Here is a 17,446-nt window from a genome sequence, read left to right as displayed (position 1 = left end):
ACGATGTACAATTATAGTGTACTCTTTATATTTATTTCTTTTGGGCCTTCACCCAAATGGGCGCCACACAAGTCCGCGATTATGGGGTTCCAACTGTATTATAATAAGAAATACAGGGTGGGTTGTTTAAAATAGACTGTCTGAATAATTGAATCGTTTACGATTATGGAAAATAGGTAAGACCAATGGTACTTGGTTTTGAGGGGGTGGTTTTTGTAGGTGGTGGTGCAGCAGAGATACGAAGGTAACTTGAATGTTTTAATACATTTTTTAATAATGTTTTATACATAGTTCTCCTTCGCCTCTTCAACACCTTCACTGACAAAAATTGATTAACATTAAATTATGTTTCCTCTGAAATCAAGTAAGATTGATTAGATATGTTCAGTATCATCAGAAAGGTATTCAGATGATCCTTTTTAAATGCTCCTCCCTGATATTAGGGTGAAACGAAATATAAGAACAGTTCTTCATTTTTTCTAATAGTGAATTCAAATTACCTTGAAACTATTTCTTCGACCTTGGTAATTTTATAACAAAGTAATTTTTCTTCACTATTAGAAAGCATACTCACTTTCTTTCCACCCTAATTAATAAATCTATATGATATACATATATATACACATATAAAATAAAGTAGTAAAAATTAGGTGGACTTTGAGAACTGTTTAAAGGAGTGAGCTTTGTTCGTTTCAGACTCGGAGGAGACGTCGAGTGGCGGTGGCTCCCAGTCACCGACTCACATTCGCATCAACTTCGAGCGATGCTTTCGCAAGGAGTACAGCGCGTCGTCTCTTCAAGGGAAAACATCGTCGGCCACCACCGCGTCGTCCATGATGGACGATTCACAGCAATATTCCGACTCCGAGTCGGAACAAAAGTCCGTGTCGAAAGACAATTTGAGCAGTGCCATATTTAATCTGGTCGCCGGTGAGTCGGAGATCAGTCAAAGCGACTTCGAAGGATCGTTTAAGGTGGAAAACGAGAGAACCGAGGGTTCGGTACGGGACTTCTGCGTGAAGGAGGGCGACGTATACCGGTGTACCGTATGCCATCGTACCTACACACACATCAGCAATTTCTGCCGGCACTACGTCACCTCACACAAGCCTAACGTCAAATACTATCCTTGTCCGGTTTGTTTTAAGGAGTTCACGCGGAAAGATAACATGGTCGCCCACGTAAAGATCATACACAGCCTTAAGCCGCACATGAGTCTTAGCAGCAGTGGGAACAGTAGTATGGGTCAACAACGGTAGACCGTTGTCGGCGCCGAGTAAATCCTCGTTCGTCGTCGTCGTCGTCGTTCACCATCTGTTTCTCGGTCTACGTTCCTTCGCTCTTCCGAAATTCTGTCTGTCGAAGAAGAGAGCCAACGATCGTTACGGTTGATCGATAATTGTTGAAAGAAAAACAAAATCGTTGATCGATTTCGCGGTGGTAAGGGTGGAGGAACGTTGCCCTATGAAATAGACGTGATACGTCGGTACAGCGTGCGTGTCGTTGGCTTTCCGGTTGAACTCGTGGCTGGAAGATGTACACCTTTCGAACGAAAGAAGAGAGAACAAGTTTGAAAGAGTCAGGGTGTCGAAAAAATACGAACGGGCCATTAGGATTGGTAAGGGAAATATAGAGACAAATGTACAGTTTAGGCAACGGAGGCTTCCTTTGGTTAAGGAAGAGTTAGATTTTTGTTAGATTCCCTTAGAATCAAAAGTAAACATTTTTATCCTTATCTAAGGGAAGACTACGTTGCACCCGAGTGTACAGTACCGAGAATGGAGAGTCCTTATAGGGGAAAGAAGCTCCTCTATTCAAATCTCCTTAAACATTCTAAAAATTATCATTTCAATTTTAGAAATAGTAATATCATTTTCAATCCTCCCACACCATCCCTTTCCCCCATGAAATCTTTACTCGGTACTGTACAAATTTTAAACGTTGATACATAGATAGTTAATATATTCGTTCTTTTATACATTCAACGAACGTTTGATAGAAGAAAGAAGGAAGGTGAATATTAAGCAATAATATAATCCGGAGGGATTTAATCGCGGACCACGTGCCTGCTGCAGCTCAATTACAATTTCTCCGTTGAACACTTGGATAATCGTGAATCGAAACGAGTGCGGTGTCATGTGTGTATGATATTACAAAAAGGAAAAAACGTAGCAGCTAGTGAAAAATCAAATGCAAATCGTATGCAATAAATACCTCTCGTTGTTCACGGTCCAGTCATTCAAACGCAGCTACACTCGTTTTCTCTTGATTCGTTCGGAAAGTTTCTTTTGTCACTTTTACAAGTGCAAACTGGAAAGCTCCCTTCGTCGATTTATCAGCGCGTTGAAAAAAAAAAAAAAAAAAAATAAACGCAACCGGGCATTAGTTACAAACGAAAAAAACAAACGAGCTTTACCGCGTTCCATCCCTCTAAGGGAGTCGCGGATGTTATACAAAATGAATGAAATGAAAAGGAGGAAAGTTGGGCGAGAAAAATGATGAAAAATGAAAAAAAAAAAAAAAGAAGAAGAAGCTATCTATGCGCATACAAAGAGTTTATATATATATATATATTATACGTATATGATCGAACCGGTGTGTAACTCGTTCAGTCGCGTCAACCTAGTTACGCGACGAGACGGGGGAGTGTTGTATCTGAATCGCGGATTTAAAAACAAGTTGCGAGTCCAAATCAACAAAGAAGTATATTTACTATTTGTGCGACTATTATAAATACGTTTAAACGGAGAGAATCAAACGCGTGTGTCGCATGTGAATGCGTACATACATAAGGTACCATAAGAAGAAAGAAAGAAAGAAAAAAAAAATGAATAGAGGCAAGAACGCGGTACATGCACACACGAGATAGAAAAATAAGGGAACCACGTAGACTGAGTAAATGCAATATATAAAAAAAAAAAAAAATGGGTACGATGACCGTTCGCCATGTTGTTGAGCCGTTGTGCTGTTTGTGTCGAGCCTGATTCGAAGTTTAATATAATAAAAAATAGCGTAATAAAAGGGAGCAAAGTTGAAGGTGAAGTCCGCGTAGGTAAATGGGGGTGAAGAATAAGTAAATGAAAAAAAAAAAAATAAGAAAAATGATGAATAAACATGAACAGTCCGAAATTATCAAACGGAACGGGGGCATGCAATTTTCTTGAAAGACTGCAGAGGAACGGTTTTAACGACACCAAATACAAGATAGTACTGACATTGGATAGACTGAAGGCACTTTAGTAGTAACTTAACGCCATATCGTACTGTACCGTACTCGATTGAACAAGATAATACAGATTCGCCGGGTTTCGTCGCCAGTTTAACTGTATTAACGAACCGGCGATTATTAATTGTTATCACGTGGATGAATCGTAATTTACCCACTGTGGAAATCGTGTATACTTTTATATTCGTACCGTTTCAACTCGACAGAGTGGGTATTAATTATTATTCCATAAAGGTGGATTAACGCCTTTTGGAGTTTGATCATTTTGCAAATTACTGCTAGTATCATATTTGCAATCGTGTAGTTTTATAATAATTTTTATTTTTTTTTTTTTTTTTTCTGTATCTTTTTCGTTCGTTTTCTCTTGTATATATATTATATATACAAAAATCTAAAGAACACGTAAGACAAGGATGTGCGTATCCAGGGTCGTAGAAATTTATCGTTGTTAAAATATATATCCTTGTCTTAGTTGTTGCCAGTTTTTAAGCGTTTCATATACGTAAATGTTACGTTGTATTAACGTGATTGATTGGAACCAGTCGTGTGTCGATTTAAAAAAAAAAAAAAAAAAAAATGAAATTGTTCAAAAGGGATACGGCTACAGTGATGGTATCTAGGCTTAGTCGTGAGAGACAGCACTAAAAAAATACGATTCGTAGTTTACTATATTTTGCACTTTACACTTTTTGTCGAATCCTCTCTAGTCGAATCTTCGTTCATAGTAATTCTTTGGTAGGAATTATGAACGACACGCATGAATCGGAGAGGAAGCGAATAAGAATTTAAAAGGAAAAAAAATGAAAAAACAAGTAATAATAATAATAAAATAAACGATTTATATACAAATTTTTTCACTAGTTGGGCATAGACATTAGACGACTAGAGGCTATATTAAATAATAATTATTATAAATATTATTACTGCTACCTATTAATTAATTATTAATCGTAAACGGAGACCTTCGTTGTTATTTTAATCGCGTGGGTGTGTTTTATCGATGAAACAAAACGGATGATGATGAAAGGGAGAGGGGTGGAGAGCACCGTGAAAATAGTAAATTCTACGGTCACGCGTTCGATCGCCCACGATTGACCAGTGTTGTTCGTTCGTTATTCAAGAGATATCTAGCAGCGTTGCAAAGATTAAATAAAACGACAAAAAAAAAATAAATAAATAAATAAATAAATAACAAGATTTCTAGTTTGTAAGAGAAAATAACGGAGCGACGAGACTAATGAAAAATAATTAATTATCGGACGCATCCGTACGCGATCAAAAGATAAGCGTACTTTTTAGAAAGCTAGAGGAGGGATACATTTATTAGTTAGACAGGCAGCAATGATTATTAGAGAAGAGTTAAATAGGTGGAAAAGAAGAAAATGAAACGAAACACGATAGATGAAAACGAAGCTAAAAGAATACTTTTCTTTCTTTTTTTTTTTTTTTTTTTTTTTAAGTATTTCTGATCGTGATGATGGACCGTGCCGCTGATTCGCAGATCGATGTACGCTCTCAGGTCAATTATTCGTAAAGAAAAGGGGAAAAAAAAAAGAATTTTATAAACTATCATGGACCAAAGAGTATCCGCTGGATTAATAACGGTGGATTATTTTTTCGGTGGGTGAAATGATACTTTCTTCTTTTTCTTCGTTGAAAATTTAGGGAAAAATAGCGGTCGCTGGCCGGTCTCGGTGAAATATAAATGAAATCGTGTTCGCGATGGGTTGACGCAAAAGCCCGTCCAAATTAACGGAAGCAAGACGTGAATATTAAAGAAAAAATAATAGTATAAACTGATAGTTGATATAGAGATATATATATATATATATGTATACACACATTAGAGAGAGGGAGAGAGAGAAAATGGTAAAAATGGAAAGAAAAAAAGTGCAAAGAGGCAGCGGCTAAACAGCTTATATGTATAAATATATCGATTATTAAGCAAAGAGGAAAGAAAATAATAATTAAAGTAATTACACTCACATTTGATAATCACTGAGAGGCTAAGACTAACTCAATTTTTAGATGGCAGACGGGAGGGTGTTGAGATTCGTTGATGGATTCTAATGAATGAATAACGCGTATCGAAAGGAAAGTAAAAAAGATAAAATGGTAACAGAGCATCACGGATCGCCTAAACGGTAAAATGAAAACAAAATTGCCATATTTTTCATTTCGAACTTTATCGATCAGACATGGCCTTCCGTGGTTGCTCGGGGTTGAAATCCAATTTGATTCGTCCGTAAGGAATGAAGCGTTAGTTTACCCTAGTCGACTTTTACGTGAGAAATCGCTCGAAATGTTGAGCATATTTGTTGACCATCTGTTTGTTTTTTATTTTATTTTATTTTTTTTTTTTTGTGTGCATAATATATATTCTGTTGAAGATTTTAACTCCTCCTGGACAGACTTGGGCCAAACCCTGTTCCATAGATAACAGAAAAAAGACAGCCGCAGAACGTTGAATGAATATGAATAATAAAAATGAATATTTTAAATTATAATTAGATACTCTGGTTACATCGAATTTCTAAATGGTATCTTAAGGCTCGTGATCAGGGTAAACTGATACCTTAAATAAAATTGTTGAAATCTAGCAAACGATCTTCGTTTAGATCGCTACGAAAATTTTATTCGTACAACATTCGCTCACGTTCGTTGCCTTTTTAATGTTGTTAAACTTTTAGATCGTAAGGTTGTAAAAAGAAAATAATAATAAAAGAGAAAAAAAAAAAAGGAAGACAAGAAGAAGATGTAACGGAAATTCATGTTGCCAATCAGTGAAACGTGCGTAGGTAGAGGTGTTCGACGAAGGGGGGAGAGTGTTCTTTAAGGATTAAGAATCTAAATGATATTGAGATCCTTGTATTCGTACAAAATTTAGTGTTCAAATTGTAAAAAGTGTTCATAGTGATGAAGAAACAATGTTGAAGCGTTATAAAGGAAATTTCTTGTAACGAAGAGTATCTTGTGTTCTTTCGAATTAAGGGATCGATTTTAAACGGAGAAATATTAAGAAAAAAAAAAAAAAAAAAGGAATCGTTTCTTACGAATCTGCAGCTGTCTCTTCCCTCCCGATCTTCTTTTTTTTTTAATTATAATTACACAAGTAGAGACGAATTTCTCACGTTAATCGCGGTTAGGATCGCAGAGGTCTCGTTGATGAGTTTCGTGTTGAATATATTTTAATTAATTTATAAGTCTACGGACATTGCGGGTGGGTACCAGGGGGGAAGTGTACGAGAAGAGAAAAGAAAAATGATAAGCAAATTTTACATAGATTATATTATATTTATACGTGGCTCTTGCAATGGCGAACCGTTCTCGTTGTCTTCTTCTTTCTTCTTTTATTTCTTTTTTTATTCGTCCTCTTTATTTGAAAAGGGGTCAACCAGTCAATACCGATTATACTAAGTTCTTTTTCAAGTGTTTATCGACATTAATCGCTCTTGCAAGAGATCACTGTGGAAGATGAATAGAGAGAGAGAGAGAGCGAGAGAGAGTAAAAGAGGTAAATTACGAGGCTTAAAAAGCAGACTGTACTATCGGATAGATTTTAATATATATATATTGAATATAAAATATATATATGTATACATAAACATATATATATATATTAAAGAAAGAAGAATCATAGTTTATTATCGCAAAAATAAATTACACACGCATTATGTACACACAACAAACACACGTATACAGAGAGAGAGAAACACATATACAAAAGATACGCGATTTAGCGTAAAGATGGTACATATATATTATTATTGCGATGATTATTATTAATATTATTATTGCGATTTATTATTATTAATATTATTATTACGATTATTATTATCATTATTATTATATATATTATATATATATATATAAACAAAAGTTATATCGAATATATTTTAGCGCTAGTTGATAATACCTATTAACGTCGTTGCAGTTTTTGAGATGATGCGTCAGAAAACGAGAGTAAATGAAGAAAACAAAAGAAAACGAAAAAAAAAAAATGAAATGAAATGAAATGAAAGAAATGCATACGAGATATGTGGTTGACTTTTAACTTTATATATACACGTTGAATTAACGTACTTCAGTGGGATCCAATAATATTGTAGCGGTGTAATCCCCGATTTGGTGCCTTTTTAAGCGAACATAAAATAACGACGATGAAGAAGAGAGAGGGAGAGAGCGAGAGAGAGAGAGAGAGAGAAAAAAAGAAATAATTAAATTGTTATCGAAGAAGCAGCGATCGTAGGCGCGCTGAAAAGCGCGTGTGTATATCCCCCCCCTTTTTTTTGAAAAAGAAAAAGAGAAAAAAGAAATGGAAAAAAAAAGGGCGCGCCTCGGTGATCGCGCGCGGATCTAGTGCCAAATAAAAAGCGAGACCTTGTCGTGAAACGAGCGTTAAAAGGGAGTGAAATAAATAAATAAGTAAATAAAAATGAAACAAACAAAAATAAAAAAAAATATGCAAGAAAGAAATTTTATAGGCAACTTTTTAGAGAAGACGAGTCTTTTCTGACGCTGGGTAGACTTAGTATATTTTATATGCACTGATTGTTTGATTATGACTATCGATAATAAAACGAAAAAAAAACAAAAAAAAAAAAACATGAACGGTGTTCAATAGATTGTAATTTGAAGGATTTTTAAGTGTCGCTGTAATCTACCGAATATTTTTGTCTCATAATTATACATTCGCGTGTCCGTTTTCTTTTTTTTTCTTTGTGTCACGCGGACGCAGGCTCGCGATTTAGGAGACGAGAATGTGTCGCGTTTCCGCTCGATTTTACGAGATCCGTTGACAACTGTCTGAACTAGAATGTTTCGTTAATTTACGATTAATCGATAAGAAAAAATGAAATGGTAGAAAATGATGTTATGCGATGCTTTCAACCCTTTGGTTACGAAATGATTTAAATGGTGTTAATTAATTAGGAGATCGAATAAATTAATGGAAACGATCGGTAATGTCATATTTTCAATTTATGAAAAATTTTGAAAATTCTGAAAAATTTCTTCCGGTTTCCATTGTTTTCTCTATCTTCGAAAAATTCTTCATTCCAAAGGGTTGAAGAGGACGTTCAAAGCGCATCTCGAAAAGTCGTCCATTAACACGTTGACTGCCATGAGAAATCACCAATGATACCAGATAAGTTCAATGTAATCGATTAACGAAGAAATGAAAAGACTTGACAGAATTTTATAAAATTGTTATTGGAACGTGTATTAAATAATGGCAGGCAATATGTTAATTATCCAAACGTACAAATGAAGCGCATCGAAGTATCGTGGAAACTAGCGAGAGGAAATGAAAATTTTCATGTTCATCCGTTTAAAGCGTGATTCACAATTTATTGTTTGAGAACCGAATTGTCAGATTGTTTCTCCTTGTGATAACGATTGCGTGGAATATCCGACATTTACCTTTTTAAACTAGTACGAAAGCCGACCAAATCTCTTGTACCAAGCTTTTCTCACCCATTAACCATCTAGTTGGCAATAACAATCTAGTAAATTTCATCGTCTGTTAATTTTTTAATTTAATACGTACAACACCAGTTTCTGTTTCTCGTTTACGACACAAATTGTCGTTCCCCTTTGATTTTCATTTTCAATCGACAACAATCGTTTTCTCGCATTTGCGAAGGAAAAGGTGGATTTCGAAAATAGTGAACGAAAGGATTCGTGAAACATACAAGATTGTTCGTTGTAACGATTTTAGAAATTAGTGAGCTGGATCGTCTACTAAATGTACGATGTACGTACACCGCGGTGATTAGGCTTTCTTTGAATAAGGATAAGCGTTCAAAGAGAAGGATCGACCATCGTTAGTGGCATCATTGATATCGCGACACTAAGAAATGCATGTTATTCCTCAATGTCCTGATATCAATTAATCTCGATACTGTTTTAACAATCGAATTTCTACCCGGTAGGGGTAGATCCACCCCATCGCTTCCCCTACGTTTCTGTTTAATCAAAGGAAGCCTAAGTTGCACCAAATTGTACAAACTCGTCGAAGAACGTAGCAGACGAATCGCATTGAAAAGTGAAACATAAAGGTAATTACAACAAACGACTAACAGCGCATTAGTAGAGAAGTTGTTGTTTGGTTGCGTTATTCGTCGTTTCCGTTTATTATGCGTTAATTATTGTTCGCACGTATGTGGAACGTGAATCAGTGCAGCGACCGTCGGTGATTAATTTCGTCATAAAAGTGCCATAAGTTTCTTGGAGAACCGAAAGGGAATCTTTTCATCTTCTTTTTTTATTTCAATCTCACGTTACGTTCCACACTCGTGTTTAAAACGTAGACATTTCTCGTTAGTGAACATCCGAATACATCCATCCCGCACACCAAATTCGAGAATTCCCGCACTCACCACGAAGCACCGTTACTCTTAGCCAAAAATTACTTTTATTTAGTTTCGTTTTAGCGATCGTGGATTCGTCTTCTTGGCCACCGGCATTCGTTGAACTAACCCGGCGAACGATTGCCGATGACAACGAGACGATCATCTAGATATTAAGATTCCTTCGCTATGGCTTCCTCGAGCAAACATCAACGCCTCTTTGTCGATCGTAACGATTTTCGTGAAGGGAAGAAAAATGAAACGGGGAACGGATTAATCGTTTGCACGAGAAAGCGATCGCGACTGGATATCGGCGATTATCATTATTTTTTATGGACTTTTGTTTTGCATGTTGCGTACGCGTATTGTTGATTTATTATTTTTACTGTCCGGGCGACGAAGAAAAGTGAAAACATTTGGAGAAGAACAAAAAAGATAAATATATATATATATATATGTACATGGTTTGTTCGTTGCATTTAACTTTGATTTTCGTTATTTCTTATTGTCTTTTTCTTTATCGTCGAGAGAATCGATTAATTAAAAATTCTTTCTCTCGTCGATCAGGTTCTGTGGATCGAGTAATACACGATATTGATGATTTTTATTTTAAAAAGCTGTTCAAATGTTTTAAGTTGATGAAAAATCGTGTAAGAAAAGTGGCTCGATGACACGGAACGTAGATCGTCCTCGGTCACCTGTTTTACTTTTCATGTTGGCACACAGGACGATTCGCAATGAATTTTTCAGCGTGGAATCGATGGAGTCCTTGGCATCGATTTAACGATGTCACGTGCGTTACACGTGGTCCATATACCGCATCCGTGGTACCACATCCATAGAAAACAAGTACGCGAAACGTAAGAGAGGCAGATTTTGTCGCACAATTTTATTTAAACAAAGAATAAGAAATGAAATTGTACGATTATACTTTGTTTTATTTTACTTTCGTCAACGCGGAGATTTTTATTTTCGTACGACAGAAACCGATCCCCCGATCCTCCATCCATTCACGTTCTTACTTTATTAAAATAAGCGTAGCCGTTATTTATGTTTCTTCACGATTGAATTTATTATTTACAGGTGTTTATCATTCAAACTTTATTTATGTTGTACAAATCGACATTTTTTCTGTTTGCACGTAATTATTTTATCCAAGTAGACCCGTTGTAACATCGACGTCGTATTCATAATTTTTTCATCTTGACATTAGCTTGATGCGTGCATGCGATATTCACAGCCTTCCCTGTAGATCGACACGAAACGTCGAGAAATGTTTCATTTATGTTGTAGCAAAGCGCACGCGTTCTTCGAACACGAGAGCAAACTCTTTACTGACTCGAATCTTTTCGCAGAGTTCTCGGGCTGCACGAAGTCGGAAGGCGAGACGTGGAAAGAGAAGACAAGAAACGTCGGTTCAGGGAATCAAACTAGTACAGAAACGTCCGGCTCGAAATCGACTAGTACCAATTCGTCGACGACCACAACGAGCTCATCGACGACCGCGTCCAGTTCCGGTACAACCACCACCACCACATCAACGAGAAGTTCCTCGGCATCGCCTGCGACCGGCAGGAACAACGCGCAGAACAACGCCGGTAGTGGGGGTAGCAGCAGCAGCAGCAGCCCTGCACCGACGCTGAACTCGTCGACGAGCGGTCAGGTCGGGACAATGTCCGCGCCACCGGGTCGTCAAGTACCGAAAAGACGGATGAGACGTCGCGCCACCTCGCACTCGCAAGATCCCGCGGAACAGCTTACCGAAATGTCTGTCCGGGGTTTGAATCTCTTTCGTTACGCCTCGATATCCGAGGGTGTTTATCAGTGTACCGAGTGCGCGAAGCTCGACATCCAGAAGACGTTCAAGAACAAGTACAGCTTCCAACGACACGCTTTCCTATACCACGAGGGCCACCAGAGGAAGGTGTTCCCGTGCCCGGTCTGCGGCAAAGAGTTCTCAAGGCCGGACAAGATGAAGAATCACATGAAAACGGTCCACGATTGCTTCATGCCGAAGGACTGCGTGATGCCTTTCGGCTTTTTTCTCTCGCCTTAGCGGGCGTCGCGAGGGCGTGGTGGGATGGTGATCGGTCCGGCACGAAGAACCATCATCACGGCTAGGACGGATGACGAGAATGCCGGGCAAAGGGCACCGGAAACAGCCGCTGGCAGCGGTGTCCAAAGAAACGTTCGAGGTTCGATCTCCTCGAGGCTCCAACCGAGGATGTTGTCCGTGTTCAGGCGGGGCCGCGTTTGATTATAAAAAAAAAAAAAAGCACACATTTACCCGTCGTATCACCCGTCGTCTTCTTCAGCGTCGGCCTAGTCTAGTCACCCCGCAGCGGCGGCGTGCTCGTATTCTACTCCCTCTGTGTATGCCGGACCAATCGCCTAACCCCATCTCACCCCCGCGTAAGTTCGACTATGATAAATCTGGTATTATTAAATGGCGCGATAACGATCGGATTTAGTCGTTTTACCGAGCGGATATGTCGGGAGGAGGAGGAGGACGATTGGAGAAGGACACCACGCGACCCGGATCGGATGCAAAAACACTTGTTGCAGCGGGACGACATCGAGTGATCGCGCGGAGAAGACACGAACATAGGGGAGAAATGAAAAATTATATATGTATCTATTCGTGACGACTCGACTAGTGATCTGTGTACATTTAGTATTATGTTATGATCCTTGAACTGTGCAATAGCGCGCTGATGCTTGTAGTCGATCGATGCGTCTACGCCTGTTGTCTCTCCTTCACTAGCGCCCCCGGTCCTTGTTCGTGCGAGTCCCTTCTCGGCGTGTACGGTGCGTTGCATACGAATGCCAGCGATGCCGAAGCCTTTTTGGACATTTTTAAAAGAGGGACACACTCGACGGCTACGTTTGCGTATGTACACTTTCTTGTGATTTAGGCTTCTTTTGTTTAAGGGTAGGTGTAGGGGTACAAGTCTCTATTGCCTTTTGATTTAAAAGAGACTGAGAACAGCCAATCATAGAACCTCTTGTTATTGTTATTAAAAAATATGGACACAAGGTAATATTTCTATATTCTTAACTAACGGAAACCCGAGTTTCACCTGATTGTACGTTTGGCTGCAATTTAGACTTCTCTTAGTTAAGATAAATATAAGAAAATCTTCCACTACTTGCCTTATTGAAATATTCTAGAAACCAATATGAAACCCCTTGTTCTTGTAGATGAATATAGATCCCCTACATTTTCCCTTGATCAAAGGAAGCCTAAGTTGCACGTGACCGTACCGTGTGATGTACGTAAACCATTGTTTCACAATGCTGAATATTCGTAACGTATCGGGCCCGCGTAACCGGAAACAAAGCTTTTTTTAAAATGAAGAATAAATCATGGCAGTATTTTACGCGGGCGTAGTCTGCATTAATTCCAATTCTCTCGTTATGTTTTAAGAGTCCAAATTTAATGATATCGGCGAACAAATATTTAAAGGGATTGATATATTACCTTGCGAAACCGACGAGCTTACTTCGTGCCTTTTCTTCGTTTTTCTTCTTTAAGAATAATTCTCGTCGAGGCTTGCGTATGAAATTGATATATATATTTTTTTTTTATGCAAATACAGTGTAACGTAAGCAATACGATTAATGGGACTGACAGGATGTCGTTGCGCGAGTATAATTCCGTTTCTCTAGATCATACCGTGATAGCTTTAACAAAAATATACGTCTTCGATGCTTTAACGCGAATGATTCTATTTTCTTTTTGTTTCTTTTTTTCTGTTTTACAAATTTTCGATTTCAGCAATTTATATGTGAAACGTTGGTTACGAATGTTACGTTCTCTCTTCTTTTTACAGTCCCTTCTACAACTGCATGAAACTCTGCATATTCTCAGACAAACCAGCTCTTATTTTTCTTTTTTAATTTACCTTTGTAAGAAGATATTTTTTTTAACTGAACGTACACCGTTCATTTGTACACACATTTTCTTTATTTTTACCAATGGCATGATATATAAAAGGGGGACGTTCGTTCGGATTTCTTAAAAGTTGCGTGCAGAGTTTCTTAGTCAAGATTGTTCTCTATTTTTTCATTTTTTCCTAAGCCTTCCAACACAGATTCGATTCCAATGGTGCGTAGCGAAGTGCGTATTAGTAAAAAGTGTAAAAAACAAAAAAATGGAGGAAAGAAGACGGAAATGTATATTTATCACAGAGTTTATAGATTCGCTGCGAGCACAAAAGACTCGTAGAGTTTTGTTAGATAGTCCCTAACTAGAGAGACAAAGAGAAAGAAAGAGAGAGAGAGAGAGAGAGAAAAGAAACGAATTAAACTGCATAGCAGCCTCGGTATATGTACAGGTTTTCTGGGAAAGTGTATTATAGTTATTACCAATTATTAATTATTATTACTATTATCATTATTGATTTACCATTACTCGCACTACTATTAATGCGGCAAACAATATTATTTTTATTATCACCGTTACAGTTTATTGCTATTAATATTATTATATATAGATATATATATATATATATTGTTTGATAAGAATTTATTAACTTTTAGATAATGGACAAGCACCGATAAAATTGGTTATTATTGCTAGGTATATAAGTTAATAATGCACAGGCAAACGCAGACAAGTTATAGAGAAAGTTTATATATGTATACAGACATAGTATATATTATTATAAAAAAAAAAAAAGAATGGCCCTTCAGTTAGTTCGGGTCTGGACCGTTTGTTTTTCTCTTTGATTTATTATTATTATTATATTATATTATTATGTATATTATACTATTTTTCGTTCATTCGTTCGTTTAAAAACCTGCAAAGAAATCAATTATTTGATAACATTTATTGTTAACAAGTTTCTTCTATTTTTTTTTTTTTTCTTTTTTCGGTGTTGGGACACCGCGATGTAGACATAGTTTTTCTTTTTTTTTCAAGTCGAATTTACACCGAAATCACACATAATTCTCACACCGTTCGCACGGTTGTTTGTAATGCAAGTTTTCCGATTCGTTCGTGGGAAAAATACGTGTTTTCACGTGTCTGCGACGTTGTTTCGCGATACAATGGGAAACAATGGCGCAGTTACGTTGAATCGTTTTTACATAAGGCAACGATAAACAGGTACATCTCGTTCGGTCATGAATCTTTCGACAGCATTTCTTATTTTTCATATAATTCTCGACGAAGTCGTAATTTAGCAATAAAAGATTAAGCGGTTCGCGAGCAATTATTGGTAAACGTCGAGTTTTGATATTACACGGACTAACTGCATATTCCCTGGTTTAAAAAGCCCGTCTTGTTCTACGAATTTACTAGGAATAACGTTTAATACTTCCACGTCGAGTCTCCGAAGCAACGAACTCTGTTCCAATTCTCGTTTCTCCTTTTGTTTAACACGTTTGCCGATATTCAGAAATTTTATAAAATTTTCATTAGCATCGTTTTCCTTAAAAATGTTTATATTGGTAAAAATTCTTTGAAGAGTATTAAAAAGAAAAGAAATATCAAATTGACATGGATACAATTGGATAATTAAAGGGGGAAATAAGTAATTATTTAAGAGTTATTAATATTGGGTTAATAATTTAGTCATTTCTATGGGAATCAATATATTTACTGTGTTGGTATAAAACGTGTTAAATATTAGTTTTGACGAGAACATTCGAACGAATACCGAACGGAAAACAGTATTTTGGTCTTCCGAATCGGTGTTGTACGCGTGAGAGGGTCGTGTGAAAATGAGCGTGGATGGATTGCGTGTATGTCAGAATGATGATGGTTGTCAAAGAGCTATTTAAAAAAGAAGAATATATTATATATACATGTATATGTGAAGAGAGGTCTATTACGCGAGAGGGAATGTGCATCTGCGTGTGATTTGAGCCAGTTAATATTCAACACATTGCTAATTAGTAGAAATTCATTTACAATTGGTAATTAACACATCTTCATTTAGTAGAGATATTTTTTAAAAAGGGAATTTTTATTTTATTGTTATTTATCCCATTTCTATAATTACTAGTTTGTAATTTTCTAATTTGGAATTTAGAAAATTAAATTTAAATCATCGCTATTTCAATAATCCATCATTCAATTTACAGAAAATTCGTGTTGGCAATGTGTTCGATAAAAGCAAATCGCATGATGACCGAAAAAGGTAGAAAATGTTAGCTGAACCTCAGACTATTCTCGCACAATCCTTTCTCTTGCGTCCAACTAATCATTGTTATTGTCGTAGAGAGCGTAACTTTTACTTTGATATTAATATTAATACGAACACACGCACACAAACACGCATATCCGTTGGAATTGTACGATCGCTATTAAATTGTGCAAGATATTTCTGGCAAAATTTGAAGGATCCTTCGTAGGAAAAAAAAAAGAATCTTGCTTTAAGTTCTGCTTGATCGCAGCCATAGATCTCTAGATTCGTGATTGGTGATCGATAAATATGTGATCGATAACGCGTGTATGCGATTCGTTACAACAGAGAGAAAATTTATATATACATTTTAGAAAAGATAGAGTTGCATCGTTCGAATGGCACGACACACTGACGAATCTTCAAAAAATCTCTAAAAAAAATGAAAAAAAAAAAATTAAAAAAATACAAATTCCTAATTTTAATGACGTGTGCAAAAAAAAGCAATTAAAAAAAAGAAACACGATCGTGTTACACTCTTCTTTTCTTCACTTTCCATGCATTGCGACAACATTACCTTACTTCTTACGTTTTAGTTTTATACTGCTATTGTAATAGTTCTAGATATTCTATATTAATATTATATTACTACTATTGCTAATTGTCAATCGTCGAGTAGCGTTTATTATTTTATTTCTTAATTTTTAATGTAACACGTCGGGTATAACTTAGTTAGCGCGGTAAGATGCGTTAGGCTTTAATGAAACAAAAAAAAAAAAATGATAAAAGGAAACCACGGTAACACGTTAGAAGAGGGACGGGGTGATGCAAAAGTGAAAAAACCCCGTAGAGATGAAAAAAATGATAACACGGTTATTGTATTCATAATACAGATTATATTTTATTTGAGCGTTAAATGCTATACAGCTTGCGACATAATGCGCTGCCTTCACTTTATATGTTTCCCCACTTTTATTCGTTGGTAGAACGCAAGATATATATGTATGTATGTGTATCACTAGGTTTTTCTGGCGAACAGATTTATAATTTATAAATATTGATGGTTGAAATTGCAGATTTTATTCGAGTTAAGCTGCGCCTATGCTACACACTCAAATAATTCTCTCACGCGGAATATTTATACTTGATGTCACGAGAGTCCATTTTCGTTCCTTTCTGCGCATTGTCGCTCTGATTGGCGATACTTCCAGCGGAAGTGGAAAGCGATTGGCGGATCGCTTTCCCCCACCATCGCTGCGTTCCCCTACCATCTTCCAACCTGCGCGCTTAGTTATGGACTCTCGTGACATCAAGCATCCAATAAACAGGAAGAAAAATTATTCAAAATTAACTTGGAAATTAGTAATAAGTGCTACGAGTACGTTCGCAAAATTGCAAATTAAAAAAATTAAAATAAACTAAAGATAGCAATAAAATTTGTATAGTGTAGATGCAGCATTAACGCTATAAATGTATGTACATAAGTAGATATTCTCAACAATCCGTAAAAAGAATTGAGAAACAATGAAATGCTATCTATCGCCAGAATATCCATAGAGACCATAAGATTTCTCTGCGAATGAAATTCGCGGCGTTACACACGTTTAAACCCGCGAGTACATTGCCAAGGATTCGATAAAATATTTATAACAAATGTGTATCCATAATTGTTCAATTTAGCTGTTTCTTTTTTCAAACTAAAACATGAATTGCTGTTCCTTTGTGATCGAGAAAAAGAA

The 17,446-nt window shown here is 36.7% G+C and overlaps 1 protein-coding gene across 8 annotated transcripts in view; it reads left to right on the top strand.

The window, feature by feature from the left end:
- Positions 1 to 17,446, top strand: part of ttk (zinc finger and BTB domain-containing protein ttk) — a 41,016-nt gene that overhangs the window by 19,091 nt on the left and 4,479 nt on the right. For 5 of the 8 annotated variants that reach the window (XM_034332524.2, XM_034332523.2, XM_034332527.2 and 2 more), the window contains one exon: positions 10,932 to 16,179. The exons of 2 other annotated variants lie outside the window; for them this stretch is intronic. In XM_034332524.2, the coding sequence (XP_034188415.1) occupies positions 10,932 to 11,632 (701 nt within the window). In that variant the 3' untranslated portion in view covers positions 11,633 to 16,179. Of the gene's footprint in view, positions 1 to 696; positions 7,832 to 10,931; positions 16,180 to 17,446 lie in introns of those variants that run through there. One more of the 8 variants, XM_034332531.2, reaches the window with a different exon arrangement.

The sequence above is a fragment of the Osmia lignaria genome, chromosome 3, assembly GCF_051020975.1.
Source record: "Osmia lignaria lignaria isolate PbOS001 chromosome 3, iyOsmLign1, whole genome shotgun sequence".
Classification (NCBI taxonomy): Eukaryota; Metazoa; Arthropoda; class Insecta; order Hymenoptera; family Megachilidae; genus Osmia; species Osmia lignaria.
This window is presented reverse-complemented; position numbering and strand designations above follow the sequence as displayed.